This window comes from Macrobrachium nipponense, chromosome 1 (genome assembly GCF_015104395.2).
Source record: "Macrobrachium nipponense isolate FS-2020 chromosome 1, ASM1510439v2, whole genome shotgun sequence".
NCBI classification, from domain to species: domain Eukaryota; kingdom Metazoa; phylum Arthropoda; class Malacostraca; order Decapoda; family Palaemonidae; genus Macrobrachium; species Macrobrachium nipponense.
The window spans coordinates 84,833,215-84,858,109 of record NC_087200.1 but is presented as its reverse complement, the minus strand read 5'-3'; the positions used below and the strand labels follow the sequence as shown (position 1 = coordinate 84,858,109).

The 24,895-nt window shown below is 38.2% G+C and overlaps 2 protein-coding genes across 7 annotated transcripts in view; one reads left to right on the top strand and one right to left on the bottom strand.

Annotated features, from left to right (window-relative positions):
* The window catches only part of LOC135219424 (uncharacterized), a 913,425-nt gene that overhangs the window by 562,484 nt on the left and 326,046 nt on the right, over positions 1 to 24,895 (top strand). The window lies entirely within an intron of this gene.
* LOC135220043 (signal peptide, CUB and EGF-like domain-containing protein 1) lies at positions 6,877 to 23,210 on the bottom strand. The gene is made up of 8 exons (XM_064257374.1): positions 23,196 to 23,210; positions 22,642 to 22,777; positions 21,272 to 21,394; positions 20,694 to 20,792; positions 19,939 to 20,097; positions 19,549 to 19,707; positions 7,192 to 7,314; positions 6,877 to 6,986 (listed from the first exon to the last, which is right to left on the bottom strand). The coding sequence occupies exons 1-8, from the start codon at positions 23,208 to 23,210 to the stop codon at positions 6,877 to 6,879; spliced, it is 924 nt and encodes a 307-aa protein (XP_064113444.1).

The following is a 24,895-nucleotide window of genomic DNA, read 5'->3' as shown; positions in this document are numbered from 1 at the left end:
GAAAAGTCAAAATGTATCAGAGACTTATGGATAGTTACAATAGACATAACAGTGTTAAATAATGAGAACATCTAAGGGAAATCAAAAACAGAACGTACGTACAAAGTCAGTAAACACAAGACAGGGTGACAATAAGAGTGTAATACATTGTTTGAAAAAATTCAACACAGAAATAAAGGTCAAAACAGATCCTCTACACTTCATTGGACCTGCTCTATGACACATAGTTGGAGTTATCACCAAGGAAGTGTAGAACATGAAAAAGACAGAATAGACAGAGGAAAATATGGGGAGTAGAAAGAGGCAACAGTGATAAAAAAGTGATTTCCCTCACACAATCAGAATGCCAAAAAAATAGAAAAAACTGAAATTTTTATAAATCAAGTCACTAGAAGTAAACAAAAGAAACTAACAAATGGGAAAACCGGTTTTAAAGACATTTGCACTAGAAAGTGAAGTTTGGGGAATTTATTTAAATTTTTGGGTTTTGGCAAGAACAATAAGAAACATTAAACTGTAATTTGCTTGTTTAAAAGATATTTGAAGCCACCACTAAATCACTCCTAAAGAGTTAAGAAGAATTATTAAGTTTTGGTAGTAGAGAATCATTTTAAACACTTGTGGAAGATGCATTCATGGTATTACAGTTTAATAAAATGCCAAAGTGCTTAGATAAAATCTATTTTAAATTGTGCTTTAAATACATAGAATCTCAAACACATTAGTCACTTTTGTACCCATTTCCTATGATAATTACCAATAAAATAATTCATTAAAAGGGTGATATTAAACATTTGTATTAGGAAGAGCCGTTCACTCTCATCATTCTTCACTGAAAACAATTTAATGCGTGTATTTTATTATGACCCTGGAATTTATATGCAACTTTGTAATCTGTTGGAAAATACAGTTTCATATCATGTATCAAGATAATGTTGATTAATCAAAATCAAGAATAATGATGTATGTACAAATCACAGGACTATGATCAAACTTTTGAAGCAAGATAATGATCAAAAAAATTTTGTATTTTCACTAAATACTGTTGTAGCTAAAAATTAAATGTAATGATGTAAATCAGAATGAGGTTTAAAAATGTTTTAAATCTTTTAAAAACAATCTGTCAACGATAACAAGCCAACCATTGTGTGTATGAACCTAAATGTTTTTTAAAGTGTATGAACCTAATGTTTTTACAAAAATATGAATGCAAAAACGTTGCATATAAAAATTACTCATATAAAATAAAAAAAAAATTGTCTCACTAGAAATAAGACACTTGGAAAAAATTGAACTATGTTGGTGGCCTACTTCTATACAAGGAAAAGTATAACCCCAATTTTATCATTAAGTAAATCTATAGTAGTAGCTGTTGTTTTGTGTATCATAAAAAAATAAAGGGTAAGAAAAATAATCAATTAACTAAACACAAGGATACTGGCAGAATTAAAGAGATGAACCATGATTGAGAATTGATGTTAACTATTTTTTACTTAATAATAATTGTAATAATTTGATATGCTTATTTTTTCTCTCTACCATTGAGAGAGATTTTTTTTTTAATTGTGTCCATTATTACCAATTTAGTTATTTTATAGTCATTGTTATTGTGCACGTTATTAAAACATTGAGGACAATGTATGCTGCTGGACATGTGATGTAATGTTAGAGTGATGGTAATTGCTTCCTAGCAAAGAAAGATAAAGGAAAGGAGAAACGCATTTTCGAGAAGTTTGGCAGCAAGGAGGTGTTAGCGCAATGTGTTGGAGGTGACTGTTATCATGATGGTTCTAGAATCGGCAGGAGTGTTGTGGATCTCGTCGACGTAAGAAACACCGCGATTTCTGAGGCAATACCTCGTCTAGATTCATCTAAGAAATTCTAGCAAACTCGGGAACCTGTGACGCTCGCCGTAGGCTCCGCCCCAGGATGCCGTATAAAATACAACGGAGGAAGTAGGAGCAAACAGTGATTGTAAGAGAAGGAAGAGATAGTAAAAGAGAGAGATCACCAGTTAGTAAGAGCCACAGATCAGATTATCAGTGAGAGATTAGCAGCAGTGATCGTCAGAGAGACACTAGAGACGAAGGAACCGATGAAGTATCAATCAATCAGAAGAGTTGTTTGAGAGTTGGTTGGATATTGGTCTGATCATCTTCAGGAGTGGACGAATTATTCCGTGTTATCGCGACGTCAAGCAGACTTAAGAGAAGGAAAGGTCCTGCTACAGGTTTTGGGGAGTTCCTGTCTTACAAATAGACTATTTCTGCAAAACGGAGTCAGAGGACGTCTGCAATTGCCGCTCTACATTTATGAAGCCAGCACATCGAATCGCCAAATCGACTAGCAAGTATTTGAATTGCCTCACTGTTCCCCCAGTTCATGCAGTGTAAGATTCTATCTTTTTATGTAAATAGGAGATACCATTCTGCATTTACCTTTGTTAGTAAGCTTGTAAATAAACCTTTGTTGTGTTAGTGTTTCTTTCTATATTCGTATCCCCAGTTTCAACTGTTGGTGTTGAAATATTTTTTTCTATTATTTTATATCAAACCTGAAGCGGACCTCTCTCAGAGGCCGTAATATTGTGTTGACCCTTTCTAGGATATTTCGACACCGTACAATTGTCTCTGAGATCTCAGAGTCCGCAACAGTTAGGGAAAATAGAATAGATAGACAGACGGATAGACAGAGAGAGAGAAAAAAAAAAAAAGAATAATAGAGTAAAGGGGGGAGAGAGAGAGAGAGAATTGCGTTTAACACCAGACGTGTTTGTCATAATGACACGACCATAACCCAAACATATGGAAGTGTTTTATAGTATTAGCAGCAATTTAAAAAATCCATTAGCTGCTTTATGATAAAGCAGTTGAAATAACCCTTAACCTGCCAGCAGAAGCCACACACTTCCTGCGACGTCATTAATCATGCGCAGCAGGCGGTGTTTGAAATTAATCACTGCCAAAAAAAGGGTGGTACCATGGACATTGTAGTTAGTCACCAACAAATGAGGAAGACTAGAAGGCAACAACAGGAAAAGACTGCTTGCTTTAAGGAGGAGAGATTTCTTTCAATAAATGTTGAGAGAAGAAGCAGAGAAGAAGAGAAGCTAAAGAGCAACCATAGGGTGCACTTGTGTGCCTTACCAGCTGTGGGTAACAAAAGCTCCATATTTGGACATGTCATCATATTACATCTTCCTCTCAAGTAGACGATAACAGAGCCGTATAATCTTCAATAGTACTGATTAAGCTTGTATGTTAAATAAAAAGACCAAATAATAAAAGACACAAAAGCAAGAATAAAAGCCATTACACTGGTAACAAGAAGAAAAATACCTCACATTGGTGGCAAATAACAAAGAATTATTACATTAGTAAGGAGAAGGAATTTATAAATGGTCTTCCAGATGCAACATACTCTGATTTTCAATGGTTGGGCAAATTTTACAATTGTGTCTCCAAAAACTTTCCTAGGTAAATTTCCTGGGTGGATGGCAACAGGACCTGACTTCTCCATGCTGACCTGCAGACCTAAGAATAACAGATATCAAGAGAAAGCTGAAGACAACTCTCCAATTCCTTCAAAGAGGTCAGAACAAAGCAGTCATCCAGACAGAGATGAATATTTGCTACAGACGTTGGTGTTCCTACCTCAAGTACATAATGGCATAATCGACACAATGAAAATAAATGCCGGAAAAGAATATGCTATACCACTCAATAGCAAATCACAGGAACAAAGTCACATAAGCTTAGATAAATTGGAGAAAACCAAAATTAACCATTACTGTGACAGAGTATACAGGAAGCAAATATCACTAAGCAAACATTGCTGTGCCAACAAGAACAGCAAGTATAATTAAGGCAAGGGGGAAAGTTATATTAAAAGCCCATTAATCTCTTTGAAACCAAAAAACCTAAAACTAGATTAATGAAAGTAAGAAATGTAAAACTGAATGAAACTTTCAATTCCAATACGTGACAAAAGTGTGAAACCTGCAAAAAATTAGAAACAGTAACAATGCACTTATGCATAATTGTTGATAACACAACATACATATGTACAACGGAACTCTACAAAAATATCAATCCCATGAAAGAGAGATGAATATGAAATGATACATTTAAAACTGAATTCCATCAATGGCACATCATAGTAAATGGCTAAAAAACACCAGTCCTTGAGAAAAAAACAAAATGGCAGCTCCACCCACTTTTAATGCAGGTACAAAGAAGAAAAGCATCTTTTCATGGACTAAAGAGATGGCTGGGTATTTGCAATAGAATCTTTCCACGAAATGTTTTGCTGTGTACATCTGGATGTATTCCATACTGTTAAAGGATATTTATGATTAATGAGCTTGTAATAAATGTTATAAACTAATATAAACTTTATGAGTTCAAATGAAAAATAGGCCTATTACTGTACAGATCAATACGTAGCTATTTATGAGGGTGGGTAATAGCCTCTTGCCTCTTCTGTTAAGGCCTCAAGTTTGTTAATTATTTTCTGGCCTGATTCTGGTACCTGTAAACTTTATTTTGATCTATTAATACTAATACAGTCATACCCCTAAATATGAAAGTCCCTACGTACGAAAAATCCAGGTTACGAAGGCAAAGACAGAGATTATTTGCTTCTGTGTACAAAAATAACTCAGGTTGCGAAAGGGTGGTATGTACTGTAAAGCCCGAGATTCGCCTGGGCCGCAGAAGAACAATTTTAAAACTCGCGTGCCACCAATTCAGTAGATTCGTCACCATCCTCCCATTGGTTTCCTGATGCTAGTCACCGCCGTAAGATCCTGCTCTCCTATTGTCAGCGTCTGTCCCATCATGCGTCTATGTAAAGGCATTCCTTCACCATTTCATTGTGGCAGCGTTATCGTAAACACCTGGCATTCGTTCATTCACATAGATTTTGTTTGTTAACGTTAATTTGTGCTAGTGATTTCGCTTTCGTTGTACTGTGTATTACTTTATCGTGTTGTGTGTGAACTTAATTACTTACATTATTAGCCGTGGGTCCCAAGAATGTTGCTGAAGTTCACAGAAAGAGGAGGATGCTTTCTATGGAGACGAAGATGGAGATAATCAATAAGTGTTAATGTTTTCTGCCATTTGTTAATGTGTTTCGGAAAGTTTAGTGTTAATGTTTCCTGCCATGTTTTAATGTGTTTTGTAAAGTTAAGTGTTCATGTTTTCTGCCATTTGTCCTCCTCCCCCTCTGTCGCCACTTTCGGACATCGCCTCATTCGAAAAGGTAAGGTTCCACATTTTACTACTACGTAGCACAGTATTTCTTGTACCCTGTACACTAATACACTGTATTTACAGTACAGTCACGGTTAGGTTAGGTATTGAATGGTCCAAATTGTTGTATTTCATTGTTTATTGGTAAATTTAGCTTTATTATAAATTTACTGTGGTGTTTTTTGTAGGGCCCTGGAATGAATTAAGCAATTTACATGTAAAACGTAGTTCTAGATACGAAAAAATCAGGTTTACGAAGGCCGCTTCAGAACAGATTAATTTTGTAACCTGAGGCACTAATGAAATTCTACTTCCAGGACATACCTATAGGATAATCCCTGGAGCCGAGTTTCCAGCAAATGGACGGTCTTTCAGAATTACAAATAGAATAATACCTCGACATACGAGCGCTCCAACATATGAGCATTTACAGAGATGAGCCAGCCTCCAAGTAAAACTTTGGATTGAGATATGAGCACACTTACAGATACTAACACCAGATGGCCAAGTACTTGGGAGGGCTCTAAGCCTGCTTCACTCGCTCAGTTCACGTGGTCGTCGACTTCCGTACACATCTCCCGAGCATCTCCCATGTTGTGTTTGCATTATTTAAGTGATTTTCCCTGTTTGTTATGAACATTCTTTGTAGTAAGTGATAGGTTTTTAAGAAAGTGAGTGGTACGATTGGATTTGAGAAGAAAAAATGCAAGATGATGATAGAGATGAAGAGCTAAGACAAGTGAAGACTGTAAATAAACACAAATCGAAAAAAAGAAAAAAAAAGTAAAAAAAAAAGTAAAAAGAATAAAAAGTAAAAAAAAATTAAGCTAAGTTCAGTTAAGTTAATTTTAAGTTTAAGTGTTACGCTATGTGTGAGGAAAACCGTATTAAATATGGTATTGAACAACTATCTCCATCCCTTTCTCCTCCACACACACTGCCGCTATCATCAGTCTCAAAGATAAGAACTCATAGTAAACCACAATTTTATCATCACAGTAATCATTTATTACACCATTTTGTGCGTGTGTGTACAGTATGTCTCTACAGGCAGTACCTGGCTTACGATGGGAGTTCTGTTCTTGAGATGCGTTGTAAGCTGAAAATCGTTGTACACCGGAAAATCATAAAAGATACAGTACAGCGATTTGGGTGTTTTTTAAGAGGGCTGGAACGGATTTAAAATTTTTTTCTCATTATGGTATTTTATGGGAAAAATTGAAAAAATTTAATTGAGATACAAGCAAATCGACTTACAAGCTCAGTCCAGGAACGAATTAAACTCATATTTCAGGGTATTATTGTAGTGATTTACACATGGGAAATTCTTTACTACCTAATTGGTACTAAATAGGTACATAGTCAAGTAAATTAAATATTTAATTCCCTGCCTGCTTAACAGTGAAATTAAAGTTAGAAAAGTAATAGTTTCGGTATAAATTTCAGTTTCAATTGCATATTCTTCGTTTGGAACATAGCCTTCACTATACATTCCTCCACACTTTTTATTCAGCTCCTAAACATAGATTCTAAGCTGTATGAAATAAACTAACACTAATTAAGCAATGTAATTTATGCATAAAATCAACTAAATGAAAATTCAACATACCCAAACAGTCTTTCAAAGATGGAGAAAGTGTGAAACTTTCAGGGCAGGTACAGAATATGAACCCTCACTATTTTCACCACCCAGTGAGCATCCATTATCACCAGTACTGCATTCATCAATATCTATTTAAATGAAAATTAAAATTAATTAGAAAATGAAAATAAGGAAACTGTTAAAACAGACAAACATCCAACCATGATATTTCTGTAAGCAATACAAAATGCCTATATTATACAAGAGAAAATATTAACTGCTACGTATTTCATTTACACGTAGAGTACTCTCAAAGCAGTTATCTACTTCAGTTCATCAAATAATGGGACTTACCATGGCATGTTTTGTTGTCAAAGCCAAGGGAGTACCCAACTGGGCAAGAACAGTGAGCATCACCATGAGTGTTCACACATATATCTGAGCACCCATGGTTGTCATTTTTGCATTCATCAACATCTGTCAGGAAAAGGAGGATAACATAAGCATCAAAAATGGAATTTTGACATTGGAATTAACTATAGATATTATCACTAAACAAATTGCACAGAATACATAAAAAAAGATAGGAAATAGCTCTTTTACCTGCATATAATACTAAAAAAAAATAATGTTGGACTCCACAAAATTTAGTGTTCCCCGAGTTAGCTACTTTCAAAAAACATTTGAAACTATCACTTGCTGTTCTAGACAAACGAGAAAGCATTTTCTTCTCTAGTGCTAAACTTATTCCTCCAATAAAATTTGCTTCAGACACATTAACAGCCAGTCTTTTTAAGTAAAAATTACATCCAGATACACAGTACTCTCACATCACCAAAGTCTGGTAAGAAAAATTCACATTTGAGCAAAAGTGTCAATCAGAACTAGTATATCTCAACAGGAAATACAATGAAAAACCTTTGTATAGGCTGAGAGCTACTTACATGTTTTCAAAGACCTAATTATCACTCAGAATACGTATATTGTCAGTATTGGTTCGAAATGAATTAAGTTATTCCCCATTCTTTTAATTTTGAAAAACCAATAGCATTATGTATGTACTTGTTTTTACCAGATGTTGTTCTAACAATGGTTGGTCACATAATTCTTTACTCTGAAGATATGAATATTCTCCTTCCATCTCATTTTCTGAGCAAAGAAATGCGAGACAAATCAGTGTTAAAAAATGAGTGAAGTTGAGACAAAGCACAGGAATAACGAGTGACCGAATTTTACAGAAGCCCTTTGCATCAAGCAGTTTTTGTTTTGGGGGCGATGTTGGATGAAAATTGTATGGCTTACTGACCTTGTAACTTTCAGTTTATGTTTAGGTTAGCCACTAACATGTCTGACATTTTATGCAGATCACATGCTTATATTAATTTTTGTGTCAACATGCCCAGATTACATTTCTTAACTGTACAGCAGGGTTTTCTATGAGAGTTATGACTGCTTACTGCCTTGAATTTTTAAGCTACAAAATATTAAGCAAATTTTATAGTGTACATTTGGATCCAAAAACATTTATGTACAGCTTTGGAGCTAATGTTACTCCAGTGGTATCAGTTATCTTTGATTGCCTTTAAACAAAATACCGAGATAATGTACATACATTGAAATTTTATGAACAATTAAATTAAATAATTTTGATAAAGCAGTGGAAATTTCTAGACTTAATTCATCACACAGAGTGAAAAACCATAGAAAATGCAAAGCATCCTCCTTAAAGCAAGCAAAATATGCAGGTCCCCATGGGGGATACCATCATTCCACACCCATAAGGTGCACTGTAGGAATTGCTAAAGGGTGGGTTGTTCAGAATCCCTTTGGTCCTACTGCACCTAAATTTTATATTTTACTCTACATGCAATCCCATATCTTTCTTCCATCTTGTCCAACCTCTATTATTACTTTGTAGATCTTTTGTATTTCTTCCCATTTATTTCCTGGTTAAACTATTTGTTATCCTATCCTACCCCATCCCATTTATTTCCTGGTTAAACTAATTGTTATCCTATCCTATCCCATCCCATCCCATTTATTTCATAGATATCTTTAATCTTTCTGTCCAACCACTCCAACTCCATCTTTTCACAGTCTGAAGCATTAGATAGTGCACCAAACACTCGACATTACAGTTTAAGCAATCTGTGGTAGGCCAGTTTCTTTGAGCACACTACCTGGCTTTTCTGGGTTCAGCCTGTGTCGCTCCATGAAATGCTTCCTTTAGTGTTCATTTCTGAGGTAAAATATTGCTATAATTACCAGAGAAAACTAAAATAGTAATGCCAGAGTAATCTGGCTCGCTCACCTTTAATAAAGTTGTCGGTATGGTATCTGGGGCGAGTGGAAACCACTACCAGAGGTCCCTTGCCATTTAGATTCTCCCCTCCTCAATATCCCTCGTCTTACAGAGGAGCCAATCCAAGCCCCGCTACCCGCTACCACTACAACTAGCGCCTTTGTTTTCATTCCTTTCGATAGCATTGTTCACACCACACGCGTTTTTTCCTTGTGCTGTGTTTTTTCGTTCTGACATTTTAAGACAAGTATCTTAGGTTATATGTGCTTTCTTGCACCAATTGGTCTCCCATACTAATTGGTCTGGATAGCACTTCAGCAGAGTACTCTATATTAATTTATTTTAAGATGCATTTGCCATGTTGTGTTTAGTTTTTTTAGTCCGTTCACTGGGATAGCCTACTTCCGAACTGCATGCTTGCGGTCGAGGTGCTCGGTTTTCCTTTCTTGCATGGAGGTTGTCATATCAACCCTTGTTTATCAGTAAGATAGGATCTCTTGTCTTGATTTCTTACGAAGGACCCTGGTTCCGTCCTTGAGCCACCCTGGCCGCTTGCCCCAGCGATCATTCGTTATGGCATCTAGGTTAAGCCGCTCTGAGTTTCTAGGCTAGCATTTCCTTCATTGGTTTTCTCTTAACCTAGTTTCTCAAGGACCTTTTCTTCCTCTCTCACACCTTTTTATTTTGCTCCGTTTCCCGTGTTAGGACAGGATATTTACGTTATGTGTTCTTCATGTAGCCAGCACCTAGTTGGCCTAGGCCTTCTTGGATCGACCTGGCCTCTCACACACCGCGTGACTGTTCACCGGCTGGGAGTATCCCCAGTCGATCGCGTACAAGCCACCCTGCTACCGACCCCTCTCAGTTTCCCCCCACCCCCCCCACCCCCCCCTCGCTCACCCACTTAGGTGGAGTGACGACCGCTCCCATCCGAGTCGCCTGGGGGGGGGGGGGGGGGAGAAGGGGGTTCACTGGGGGGTACACTCGGTGAGCATGCCTGCCGTACTCTGCTGCACTGTTAGTGGTGTAGGGGAGGTACCTCGCTCGACCGAGCCATGGTTGGCCACCAGGCGTGGGAGAGTGGGACACACCCCCACCCACTAGGTAGTGTTTCCCTCTCACTATCTAGGAAGCCTACCCTTTCCCACCCCGCTTCGGCGACCTTCAGGGCTCCGGCACAAGCCGACCCGACCTTGGGATAGCATTGCTTCTTTGGATATGTGAAGGCTCCGGCCTATCTATGGGATTACGTTGCATGCATGTTTTATTACACATAACATCCACCTTCTATTGTAAGTTGTAAGTTTTTACCTGGCGGAGTACCCAACTCCGCCAGGTATTTTAAACCATTCCACCCTATTACGGCTTGTTCTTCACCCTGTGTCTGGCTTGGGTTATCCCTCACTCCGGCATATGGAGGACAGCTTGAATCCACTTAATCGGTCAGATTTTATAGCTCCGGCGTCGCCAGAGCTACAGTGGAGCCACTTTAGTCCCCATTATCTGCATAGGATGTTCTTATAAGTATACGGGGTGCCGGAGCTAGTAGTAACAGGGTGATATGTTATCGTGCATGATATATGCTGCCGCCGGAGTTACTCCGCCAGCATTAGTATACCGCACACAACCAAGTTACCTGTTGTCTGGAGGAGGGGTGCAACGCCGTTCTACAGGAACCCTGTGGGCACGTGGTCTGCCGGGCAAATGCCGGCTGTGCAGTTCGCATGGAGGATTTCGTAGTCTGGCACCATGAGAACTGCACTATCTGCTACGCTTTGGTTAACGAAGCCCATCTCTGAGGTATGTAACACTCCGGCCTCTTCATAATGAATACAATGTGAATCAATATACTGTAATGTACACTTTGATACTAGGTTTAAGTCTTTTTCTAGTGTTAAGTATTAATAATAACCCTGCTTATAGGGAGCGCAAAGCAGTCCGGGAAGCTGCCTTATCCACCCTGAAGGTATGGGTTGGCGGGTTTGGATGCAACTCCGCCAAGGGTCAACACCCTACATCCTGGCCCAGGGACATGGCCACCCTTATCTTCCCAGGGGTGAAGAAGGGATCTGTGGTGGATCCAGAAGTGGCTGCTCCTCTGATTGCCAGGATTCAGGAGGCAGTCGCATCCCTTACGGAGGAAGGCATCGCAGAAGGAGTAGTGGGGGGACGTGGCAGCCCTAGACCTGAACCGCGAGCCCATGGCTATAGACGACATGGGCCAACGGTAAGAATGGTAGCGAGGCAGGTTTAGTAGGGGCTCAAGGGTTTTCCTTGAGTCCATCTTTGGCTTCTTCTCCTTCTACTTCTACTTCCTTCCAGGGGTTCACCGATAGACCTCAGTCGGTCAGACCGAAGTCTACGTCGGCGATCCCTAAAATTAAAAGCAAAACAGACTTCAAGTCTAAGCAAAAATCCCTGCCGAAGAGGTCAGGAACCAAGCTTGTCACTACGCCACTGGCTCATAACCCCGGGGCCCCGGGGTCAGTCAAGCCAAAGGTCACTCTCCCACCAAAGGGGTCGAGGACCAAGGGGTTCCCAAGGAGAAGGCTCAGCCTTCCTCCTTTGACCCTGATGCTTTCTTCGGATAGCATCATGCAGCGGATGGGCAACTGGTTGGGGACTTGGTCCAGACCAAATTCCAGGAAATGTTGACCCAGCTGTCAACTACACTGGAAGCATCGGGACAAACTATCCAATCCTTGTTGGAGAGGATAGTAGCCCAGGAGAACATGATGTCCGGTCTCCAAGAGAGTATGGCAGCAGGACAAGCACAGCCCGGCTAGGCAACTCATGTATTGCTGATGCCGGACTCATCCAATCTCCCTCCATTTAAACCGAACAACCCATGGAGGGTAGCAGAACACGCCCCCATTCGCAGAGGGCAAGCTGACAATAGAGGGTTGTGGAACTCGAAGGCTAGAGGACTTCGAGTTCTATCCTGAGGGACTCCAACCCCCTTTTTTTGGCTATGTCCCGTTTAAAACGGATGCCGCCATGAGCAGGGAGGATAAAGTCCCGCAGGAAACAGTAATCCTCCCCCGGACCAAGCTCAACAAGCTTGGCGCCAGAACCTTGATGAATGGGAATGCGTAAACACAAAAGTTACTGCATTCAAGAGCCCGTTTACAATTTTCATGGTAAATGAGGACACTCCTTGTTGCCATTTATTTCAAAAGTGACAGAGGCAACAGCCCTAGCAGTCCTGAAAGAACGAGCCTATGCCTCCGACTTCCCTTCTGCTCCCCGGATCAGCAGAGTTCTACTCGATGCTCCTGCCACCTTTTCAGTAGGCAAACTCAAGCAAGACTGCGGTAACACGCTGTTCAGCGAGAGGTTGCCTAGACTGTCAGAAGCCCTAATTCAAGCTGAATACGATGCTAGGATGAGCTCAGCAGGTCCCTCAGTTCACTGACGATGACTGAAATGGCGTCTCTTATCTACAGACAAGAGACGCTATTTAAAATCATGACCAAGTCACTACTGCATACAATGCAGTGTGACTTGTATGATTTTCATGGTAGCTCGGCGTAACTGTCGGAGAATGTTCTGGCGGAAGTTACTATCCGTCTTGAACCGAACAAACTGATCGCCTCATCCATATGGGGAACGGACCTCTTCCCCGCCACCGCTGTCATGAGGTTCTGTGCGAAGCGGCTAGAGTGAACCAGAGCCTGAAGGTTCGTTGGGGACTCGTGCCCAAACGCAACCCAAGTCCACTGGATCGAATCCCAAATCAAAGAAGAGACCTAGGAAGTTCCAGCCCTTCCAGGCTCCCCATCAGACTTTGATGCAGGCCGTTCCGGTACCCTAAGTACCTCAACCGTCGACATCCAAAGCACAGCCGCAATAGCAGTTTGTGCTGTTAACCACCGGCACAATCACAGGCTTCGACCTCATTTGCAGTTTCTCCGGCCTTTAATGCGACCTATGAATCTCAGTCCTTTCAACCATTCAATAGGTTCGCTAGAGGCAGCAGAGCTAGGGGTCCCTACTCCCGTCACCCGGGGTGCCGGAAGAGCCACCAACCGGGGCAAGGCTTTCGGGGAGCACGAGGTGGTCGTCCATCAGCAAACCAGTGAGAATCCCCAGGTAGGAGGGAGGTTGTACCTCTACTGACATCGGTGGGGGTTCAGCAATTGGGCACAGAGCATTGTGACCAAAGGTCTGGGGTGGAGTTGGCTTCAAGGTCCTCCTCCATCAAACACCTTTTACCAAACCAACAGCGGAGTTGGTAGAGTATACCCAAGAACTTCTTCAAAAGAGGGTAGTATCAAGAGTCAGAGACTTAAATTGTTTCAAGGGCGCTTGTTCAGCGTGCCAAAGAAAGACTCAAACAAATTAAGAATAATTCTAGACTTGTCCCCAACTGAACTCATTCATTCATTGCGACAAGTTTCGAATGCTGACCGTTTCACAGGTGCGGATCTTACTTCCCTGTGGGACCGTCACCACCTCTATAGATTCTTACAGATGCCTACTATCATGTCCCAATAGCTAGACACTTCTGCCCATTCCTAGGCTTCAAACTAGGAAAGAAGGCTTACTCCTTCAGATAATGCCATTCGGGCTCAACATAGCGCCCAGAATATTCACCAAGTTGGCGAAAACAGTAGTACAGGAGTTGAGAACTCAGGGAATAATGTTATAGCCTATCTGGACGATTGGCTCGTATGGGCCACAAGTATCGAAGAATGTCATAAGGCGACGGTCAAGGTAATTCAGTTTCTGGAACATTTAGGGTTTCACATAAATAAAACCAAGTCTCGGCTGACACTGGAGTCACGTTTTCCAGTGGCTAGGAATCCAATGGGACTTAAACTCTCATACTCTATCAATTCTGCCATTGAAGAGAAGAAAAATAGCCAAGGCCACAAGGCAATTCTCAAAAACAAACAGACGTCCCAGAGGAACCAGGAAAGAATCCTAGGTTCACTCCAATTTGCATCAGTAACGGACGTTCTGTTAAAGCCAAACTAAAGGATATAAACCGGGTTTGGCGCTCGAAAGCAAACCGAAGATCCCGGGACAAGATGGCTCCCATTCCAGCGATCTTACGCAAGAGGCTCCGCCCTTGGACGGAAATCAAGAATCTGTCAAAGACAATACCCTTGCAATTTCCTTTGCCGCCCTAGTAGTCCCACACACACGCCTCACTAAGCGGCTGGGGCGGTTACTCACAGTACAAAAAGGTTCAGGGAACCTGGTCTCTAACATTCCGCCAGCTACATATCAATGTACTGGAAGCTATGGCAGTGTTTCTCACCCTGAAAAGGCTACGACCAGCCAAGAAGTCTCATATCAAGTCTGTTAGCAGACAAGAACAAAGGGCACCTGTCAGCCACTCACCTAGCAGGAGTCAGAAACGTGGTTGCAGACGCCCTATCACGATCCGTCCCACTAGAATCGGAGTGGACATTGGACAAGGAGTCATTCAGATGGATCTGTCAACAGGTACCAGGACTTCAGGTGGATCTCTTTGCCACAGAGTCGAACCACAGACTCCTTTGTTATGTGGCTCCCAACCTGGACCACTCTGACCTACGCCACGGATGCTATGGCTATAGATTGGAATGTATGGAAGAGAATTTACCTCTTTCCTCCAGTGAATCTACTCCTGAAAGTCCTGAACAAGCTTCAGGACGTTCAAGGGTCGCATTTCACTAGTAGCCCCCAATTGGCCCAAGAGCAATTGGTTCCCTCTACTATTGGAATTAGACTCCGGCCTCAACGGACTCCCAATCCCAAACTGATGCAGTTGGTTCAAAACGCGGACTGCGTCCGCTTCCTCAGGAATTCAGAAAGCCCTAACTTTATGGACTTCATGAAGTTTGCAGCTCAGAAAATCCCAACATCGATCCTCAGAACATCATTGTTCTTAGAATCTGACAAACGGGAATCAACAACCTTGCCTCAATATGACTCAGCAGTTTAAGAAAACTAGCTATATTTTTATTTTTAAAGGACTCAGATGCACAAACCATGTCCACAAATCTGGCCATAACCTTTTCAGAACCTTGTTCGAAAAAGGTTTAGCAGCTAGTAACAATTACTACTACCAAATCAGCACTTAAGAAGATCTTCCAATTTGGTTTCAATATAGATCTAACAGATTCGTACTTTTCATCCATTCCAAGAGCTTGTGCAAGACTTAGACCATCTGAGAGGCCAGGACAGGCTCATGGTTTTAAACAATGTCCTTAAATTGGCTTCTGACACTAATGAATGACTCATGTAATTACTAACCCTCTTAACCCTTAAACGCCGAAGGGGTATATCAAAAATCGTCTTCCGTGTGCTGGGGGGTCTCAGAGTGAGCGCAAAAGTGGAAAAATCACAGCGCGCTTAGTTTTTCAAGATTAAGAGTTCATTTTAGGCTCCTTTTTTTTTGTCATTGCCTGAAGGTTAGTATGCAACCATCAGAAATGAAAAAAAACAATTATCATTATCATATATAAATAATGCAATAATATGATAGTGCGAAAACAAAATTTCATATATAATTGTATTCAAATCGCGCTATGCGCAAAACGGTTAAAAGGTAACGAGTTAATTTTTTTTTCGTTGTAATGTACACTAAATTGCGATCATTTTGGTATACAACACATTGTAAAATGATAAAAGCAACACAGAGAAAATATTATCACAAAATGATGCATGAATTCGTAACGTGCGGACGTAAACAAATATTTTTTTCAAAAAATTCACCATAAATCTAAATATTGTCCTAGAGACTTCCAATTTGTTTCAAAATGAAGACAAATGATTGAATATTACTATACTGTAAGAGTATTAGCTTTAAAATTGCAGTTTTCGACCATATCTGACGAGTAAAGTTGACCGAATGTCGAATTTTTTTATATATTTTTTTTATATGCAATTATTTCGGAAATTAGAAAAGCTACAACCTTCAAATATTTTTCGTTTTATTCTACATGAAATTGCACACTTTTCATATATAAATATCTATGAAATGCCTAATATGAAACGGAGCAAATATTCCGAGAATGCGACATACGCATTTCAGAGATTTACGGCGGAGAATCCGAGCGCGGAGGGAAGGAAAGTTTTTTTTTTAAATTCACCATAAAAAAATGAAGATAAATGACTGAATATTCTAGACTGTAAGAGTTTTAGCTTACATTGCGTTTTTCGACCATTTCGGTAGAGTCAAAGTTGACCGAACGTGGTTTTTTTTTTTCTATTTATCGTGATTTATATGCAAATATTTCGAAAATGAGACAAGCTACAACCTTCAACTATGTTTTAGTTGTATTCTACATGAAATTGCGCAACATTTTTCATATATAAAACTTTATGTAACGGCTAATTTAAATGGTGCAAACATTACCATAATCTCACGTAGTATTTTTTCGGAAGAGTTACAGCGCAGACGTAAAGAAAATGTTATTTTTTTTTCATAAATTCACCATAAAACGAAATATTGTGCTAGAGAATTCCAATTTGTTGAAAAATGAAGGTAAATGATTGAATATTACTAGAATATAAGAGTTTTTAGCTTACAATTGCGTTTTTCGACCATTTCGGTAGAGTCAAAGTTGACCGAAGGTTGAAAATTTGTCACTTATCATTTTTATAAGAAAATATTTCAAAACTAATAAAAGCTACAACCATGGGTTGTTTTTAGTTGTATTGTGCATGAAATTGCGCACATTTCTATATATAAAACTTTATGTCACGGTTAATTTTAAAATGGTGCAAACATTACCACAATCGCATGTAAGATTTTTTTTCGGAGAGTTACCGCGCGGACGTAAAGAAAAAGGTTTTTCATAAATTCACCATAAATCGAAATATTGTGCTAAAGACTTCCAATTTGTTGCAAAATGAAGGTAACTGATTGAATATTACTAAAATATAAGAGTTTTAGCTTACAATTGCGTTTTTCAACCACTTTCGGTAGAGTCAAAGTTGACCGAAGGTTGAAATTTTGGCACTTATTGTTATATATAAAAATATCTCAAAACTGATAAAAGCTATAATCATGAGTATTTTTTGGTTGTATTCTACATAAAAATGCGCACATTTTCCATATATAATACTTCATGTAATGGCTAATTTAAAATGGTACAAAAATTATGTCAAAGTGACGAAATAATTTCCGAGATGTGTCACCGATACTTTTTAGTGCGGCAAGAAAGAAATTCGCGCTTGCGCGCCTGCGTAACGGTTTTAAAACAAAACAACACCTTGATCCGTGAATTTCCAGCATCCCCCAAGGCGCGTGATTCAAGAGTTTTTGGCTGGTAGGCCTATAAGTATTTATCCGCGAATTTTAAAAAAACTTTTGTATGTCGACGTAAAATACGTCCAGTCGGCACCCGAGACAAAAAATGTCGATGTAAAATACGTCCACTCGGCGTTTAAGGGTTACGGAAAACGTTATTCCTAATAAGTTTAGCCTCAGGTGCCAGAATTTCTGAACTGTCGGCCCTTTCTAGGGAATCAGATCATATTGAATTTTTCCCTACAGGAGAACTACTTCTCACACCAGATCATCAATTTCTGGCTAAAAATGAGGACCCACAAGATAGATGGGGCCCATGGAAGATTGTCCCACTTCCTCAGGACCCATCCCTATGTCCAGTTAATTCTCTAAGAGCATATTTAAGCAGGACTGCCCTGATATCTTCAGGCCCCTTGTTTTCATTAGGGGAAAAGGCGGCACTATTTCCCTAAGAGGGATTAGACAACAAATTTTGTATTTCATAAAACAAGCTAACCCGGAATCCTTTCCAAGGGCGCATGATGTTACGTCAGTAGCCACCTCCATTAATTATTTTCCAACATATGAATTTTGACAATCTTAAGAAGTACACAGGCTGGAAATCTCTGACAGTATTTAAGCGCCACTACTGTCTTTAGAGGCCCTTAAATTTCCAGCAGTGGCAGCCGGAAACACAGTTTCCCCTGACATTGCATAATTAGTAATAAGTAGTTTATATGCCTATGTCTCTCTTACATCTCTCTCCCTCCTACCTGCCTCACTAGCATTCTGGTCCTTCCCAGAAGTAGATTTTTCCTTCGTCAAAATCCTTTTTCTGTCATTAGTCTGTTATTTGCTACAGGTTATTCATTTCCTTTCTACCAACTATAAGTCAGTACACTTGAACTTTCCAAATTTCAATTTATCACTGGTGTAAGTGCACTCAAAACGCATCTGGTCTTGACATCATTATTGAAGACTTAATGAAGATATACCGTAATACAGTAGTACCATATAATGAAGACGGGTTTGGTTCATAATCCCGAATCTTAAAATCCTGAATGTCAAAATCCCGAAACTTAAAATCCTGAATGTATTAAAATCCTGAATTATCAGAATCCCGAAATTTAGATTCCCGAAAGATCAGAATCCTGAAAACTATAGCCATTCTCCATTCCTTAAGTTTTTTCTCTCTCTCTTTTTTGTGTAATTCCCTATCTATCTAAGGTGATTTACAGTATATTTTATAATTTCAATTACATACCCCTTACACACCCTGTACAAATTTTACTTATTATTTGTTATTCGTTCTATCTTCTTATTCAGTATTTTACTGAATATGGCTTTTTTTTTTTTTTTTTTTTTTTTTTTTGTAAGCCATTGCCAGCTCTCTCTCTCTCTTTTCCGGGTTAGCAGTGGTTGTACACGATTGTATAATCTGACATGGCATCTCTTTTGTGTTTTTAGCTTGTTTTTTTTACTTCACCTATGATCTTCGAAACGTTCGCTGCACTTGCATTGGGTGAATGGTTGTGGTCTACAGTTTTTTTAAGAATATGTTGTACCATTTGAAATATGGTTACTGCTCGGCCTTTGCAATTAAGCAGTTTCCTACTTTCACAACACCAGTAGTATCTATTGTTTAAACTTTTCTCTTTCACCATAAAATAGCTATGTGCATTTAACTTATTAAAACCTTTTTGCGAAGGAACAATTTCACAGATCTCTTCCATTGTTCTTATGGGCTTTACGCTTTTAGTATTTGTAGACCACAGTGGAGAAGTGACTTTATGATAACACAGGAATAGACTAACTAAAAGACATCGTTACAAGAAGCCTAAAATGGTAATTGCCCCAAACTCGTACAAGAGAGGGAGAGAGAGATGGTTAAGACAAATGGATAATTTACTGGGATGAATTCGGGATTTTAAGATTCGGGATTTTTATAATTCAGGATTTTAATTCATTCGGAATTTTAAGTCTAGGGATTTTGACATTCGGGATTTTAAGCTTCGGGATTTTGATCGGAACCCAGTGAAGACACATTTCTTAAAAGTACAAGTGTTCTATTGGCAACTGCTTTAAGTTTCTCTTAAAAATAAAATACACTTATACAATGTGTCAAAAAAAAATATCAGTCCAGACATATACAAAACAGTAACTTGAAAATTCCAGTACTAACCCTGACAACTTTGATTATCTTCTGTAGGACTGAGGCCAGGAGGGCATTCTAGGGCCAAAACAAACTCATCAGCCTCAGCACAATGATAGCTTCCAGGAGTGTTAATGCATCCATGTTCACACTTACTGGCAATTTCTTCATGTTCACATTCATTGACATCTAGTAAAATAATTGGGAATTAAAAAACTTAAAAATTTCATTGGGTAGGTGCAATATTCAAGAAGAGAAATATTATAGATAAACCATTTTTTCCTTAAGTGGGCTATGAAATGGATACTGTACCACAAATCCACTAAAAAGTGTTTATTAAATAAAAATGAGTAAAACTGGTTACTGAAAATTTCACCAAGAATAATTACACTATTGCCACCAAGTTCAGAATTTACTTACCCTCACATGTCTTCCAATCCATGGCCATGATAAATCCCTCAGGACAGGTGCAAAAGATCTGTCCAAAGGTGTTGAGACATATATGGGAACAACCTCCATTATTGATTGCACACTCATCTACATCTTCGCAAGTGTGGTTGTCAGCACCTAAATGTGTTCCTAAAAGGAGATGAAAAAGTATGACATACATATGTACATACATAAAATTAAATGCAGTTTATGTAATAAAATTAGATGCAAGTCCATAAAGATGCATCATAGACAGTAATTTGTACATTTTAAATTACATTTGCTTAGATTTTCCCATAAATATGCTTAGTTGGTATTATTAATGAATACATACAATTAAAGACTTTGAGAAAATATGTTTTATGATACACTTAAAAACAGAGTAACCCCTATGAATTTCACGATAATGTTTTCCTTCCCTCAATACTAAATAAGAAGTATTAAGAAGTATTTACAATTAAACATAATTTTGTAAATGTGAAGATTTCAACCCACAATGTGTATTACACTCTGGTCTGAATCTTCATTTCAAATTTCTTCAATCAATATAATTTTTTACTGAACTGTAAACCCTTAAGCACTGCCCTATGGAAATTATAAATGATGTCTCAGTGGTCTGGTTAACTGTGACTTTAAGGACTTTGTATCGGTTAAATACAAGAGAAACAGCCAAGGCCTCTATAAGCGTAATGGGTGAAATCTTCAAAACACAATAAATACAGTAGTTACAGTTCATTATACATTACCTGGTATACTATCACAAGAACAAATATAGCCACCCTCTGTGTTGGTACACGTATCCTGACAAGGTCCATGGCCATTTCTCAGGCGACACTCATTCTTGTCTGTTGACAAAAAATTTAGGAAAATGTTTTTTAAACATCAGATTTTTGACAGGTTAAAAGTGCTTTGCTGCTAAAATCAGTAACAGAATAAAACAAGCACAACAACAATCTCCAGTATCAAATGGAAAACAAAGTACCGTTAACCAACTGATATGTCATATTAACAACATTGATCTATAAAATGGCAGCATGTCAGTACACTATCTACATATAGCACATATTTTCCAGGTATGTACAAGTACCTGAGGACACTTCTGGGAATGAATGCCAACCCACTGCTGTATGTGTTATACATGATCAAAGTCCAGAACATATACAACATAAGAATGAACAGTATATTTTATACAGGTATGAGTTATATTAACATTGAAAATTCATGTGACCAGCAAAACAGGCAACCGTATTACAAATCACCAATTTCATATACGTACTAGTAGAGTTGGATAATCAAACACACACCAATAAAATCTCAAACTTACCAATACAGGTTTTACCATTGGTGGCAAGTCTATACCCTTTGGGGCAATAGCACTGGTGAGTTCCTACTTTGTTGAAGCAAGCACCTTCACAACCACCATTTTCAATTTCACACTCGTTCACATCTGCAAATTGATTGTAAGTCACTGTATTTGAAAGGATATACATAGCCGAATTAGGTCTATTTCTATCAAATTAATCTCTACTGTATATAATACAGTTAATTGCATATTGATGAAAAAGTCATCATTGACCTTTTATAACAGTTTATCTTTGCATAATGAAGAAAATTTTCAACTTTCTTGCTACTCATATTGTTCCATATAATCCAAATCACTGGTGGTAGATCTACAAAACTATCTACATAAAAGTTACATGGTCTATTGATTTTATACAGTAAATAAGAAATATATACAAAAGAAATTAAATGACTGACATGAGTTGTGTTTAAGACAGGACTTCTTCCTGGTAAGGATACAATCTTATAACATACATTAAATACAAAATCTAGAGGTCACTACAACACCAGTTGATACATAAACTAATTATCCTTAACACCGTCTATACCACTCCCATTTGAATTAATATTTACACTTTAATCTTTCAGTTCTGCTAAAAATAACTAATTAGTTTAAAAATTAATTTTGGTAGATTATTTTTGAACTTGTCATTCCAAAAGATTAAAATCATGAATACTACTTTGGTTGCCAACATCTATAACTGGGCGTAAGCACAATTTCTTCTTCCTTCATTCAAGTTCTTCATGAGGATGGCTGTATGCATGATACTTGTTGCATGTTACTTTAAGTACCATTAAGTCAATTGTTTCGGTGAGCACCAGTTGAATAAAATGTTAAATAAAAAAAAAAATTCTAATTATTGGTAACTTAATCAGATTTGTACATATATTTGGTCTGCACTTGACTGAAACCATGTTATGTACATTATTGCCGACTGCCCATTCATCCACCCTAAGTTTTCTAAGCATCAACTGAGATTATTTACCCGAACTGGAGAGAAAGCTTTTTGGATTTATTATAAAACAAAACATTGTTCTAGCATTCAGAAACAATTGACGACGTGTATCGTTGACTATGAGAAACATATATTCAACCGAGACAACACTGGCTTGCGACTAAAAGCAACCCAATCATTTATCTTCCTTGACAACAAGGTAAGCTTACAACGGTAAATACCATCATCCTTCTCATCATCCCTGACTCCTGTGGATCACTGCATTTACTGCCATTACTGCATCATCATCATCATGAAACTCAAGTCAGTAACGAATTAGCCAATGACTTTAACGATAAGATAGTTAACTTAATCTAAAGACAGACAAAAAGATACCAAACTGGATAATGTTACATACCTTCACACGAGGACTGATCCTCCCGCAGTCTGAATCCTTTATAGGCATAGGCAGTGGTGCTACCTGATGAGGACTCACATATCTGTTCACAGCCTCCGTTGTCTTGGCCACAAGCTTCGCCATTTGATGGTGGGAGCTGTTAAATCGAACAAATTATAACCTCATGAAAATTCTCACTGAGAGAGAGAGAGAGAGAGGAGAGAGAGAGAGAGAGAGAGAGAGAGAGAGAGAGAGAGATACCATTCCTCAGCTGGTTTGAGAATCAAAAGTCAGTTTATTCAGTCGTGGCCTGAACACGCTACCATTTACAATACATGACAATATCAAAAGAGAGCATTTATTATACTATTCCAGTCTTTCAGATTTCAAAGAATATGTTATACAAGGCCCAGCGCCTGGTAATTGGTAATTGAAAAATACAAAGCCCCAAAGATCACAAACATTTAATTATAATTTGTAAATAAAAATTAAGTCAAATATGGCAGTGTGGCATAGGCTCTTTGATCTACGTTTCCTCACATCAATCTTTGCTTAAAAGCTTAAGGATCCTATACAGTTCCGAGGGCCATCTCCGCCAAAATTAATAAAGAAAGATATAAATGTGTTGGTAAGATGTTCATTATCTATATCACCATCAGCCCCAACGCCACGAAAAATGGGATTTATGTTTCGCTAATCTTCACTCATCCCCATCCATACTGCTGCAGCGAAAATGGAAAGGAATTTGTCACATTAAGGGGCTCTTTCCAGCATAACACACTGAATTTTCAAAGCCCTTCTTCCCGAGAGTATGGAATATCCACACAAAATACTTCCAGCTTGAAAAGCAAAACAACAAAGATTAAATACTCTTTTGTTAAAAAAAATTAAAAAAAAATCACAAAAGAGCTATCTAAATATGGAGTATTTTCAAGAGGCGTTTTCATGTCATAATGGGTGTGGAACGAACCATATTAGAATTATTATAAATCAATGATCAACCTCATAAAAAATGAACACTCCCATTTCATGACTTATGATGCTATCCTAAATTATTTCTATTTTTCTTACTCACCACAACACACTGCATGCAGGGCCAAACTTCCTTCAATTGTTTTGGGAATATTCCCCATCGCCTAATACGTGGGTATATTGAGAATGAAAACGTGCATTTTCATTCTTGTAAAATCGATGTCGATATATTCTGAATTAAACATAAGAAGCGTTCAAAATGACATCGTTTTCATGATGCTCCTAAAAAATTTGGAATTTAGGACAATTGATTAATACACTTATGTTCAAGTAAAGCAATGCAGATATTAGTAACTGATCTCAACTAACTATATATTTCCCATTTTACTTAAAGTAAGTAGTGTCAAAATTCAAAATTGGGTTATCAATGACTTCTCAAAGGAAAGCTATCTCCGATAACTTTGCCAGTAAAAAGAAGCACAGATTTGTAAATTTCCTTATAATACCATAAAATAGTAGTATATTTCCGGTAGGTATTTCACAGTAAACAAGGATAGACCATGTATAAAATCTGTGGAAACTCAGATAAAGTACCGAGTAGTCAACTTCAATTTATACCTTATTAGAACAAATTTATCAAACTCACATCTATCAAAGGCAGTAGAATCACATCAGAGGTCTCGAGATACCCAAGTGATCTCAAACCTCATTTTCTTTTTTAAACCACAATAAAAGAGCAAATACGTATACTGAATTCTAAAGAGAACTCCAGTCAAGATGGTATCGCAAAATCGTCCCATTAAATTAGCCCTTCCGACTGTCGAGTGATAATTAATAAAAAACCAAAAACGGAAATGGCATAAACACACACACACAAAAACACACGCACGCGCGAAGGCATCGGCCTCGTAAAAAACGGCAACCTTGGGCCACAAATGATGGGTGTTTCCGAAATCACAACTAGATTTTCAGGTTCTCAAGTTTAAACATTCACAAAACGATTAGAATTCATCAGTGGGGAACGTACGGACTCAAACTTTATAGTCAAAAACAAAAAAAAAAATCTTTTCTATTTCAAGTAATTCAATTTTGTCAACACAATTCAAATTCTAGTTTCATAATTATATGCTCTTTTCTTATGCTTACGGTTTGATTAGAGTTCCTTGATTATAAGGATTAATTAAAGCTGTTTGATTTTAAAGTTTAATTTAGAGTTGCAAGATTCGTATAAAATTACCGAATGGGTTTTGAAAGGTTTTACCTTCATAAATGACCATACAGTTTATCCAAAGAAAAACATCTC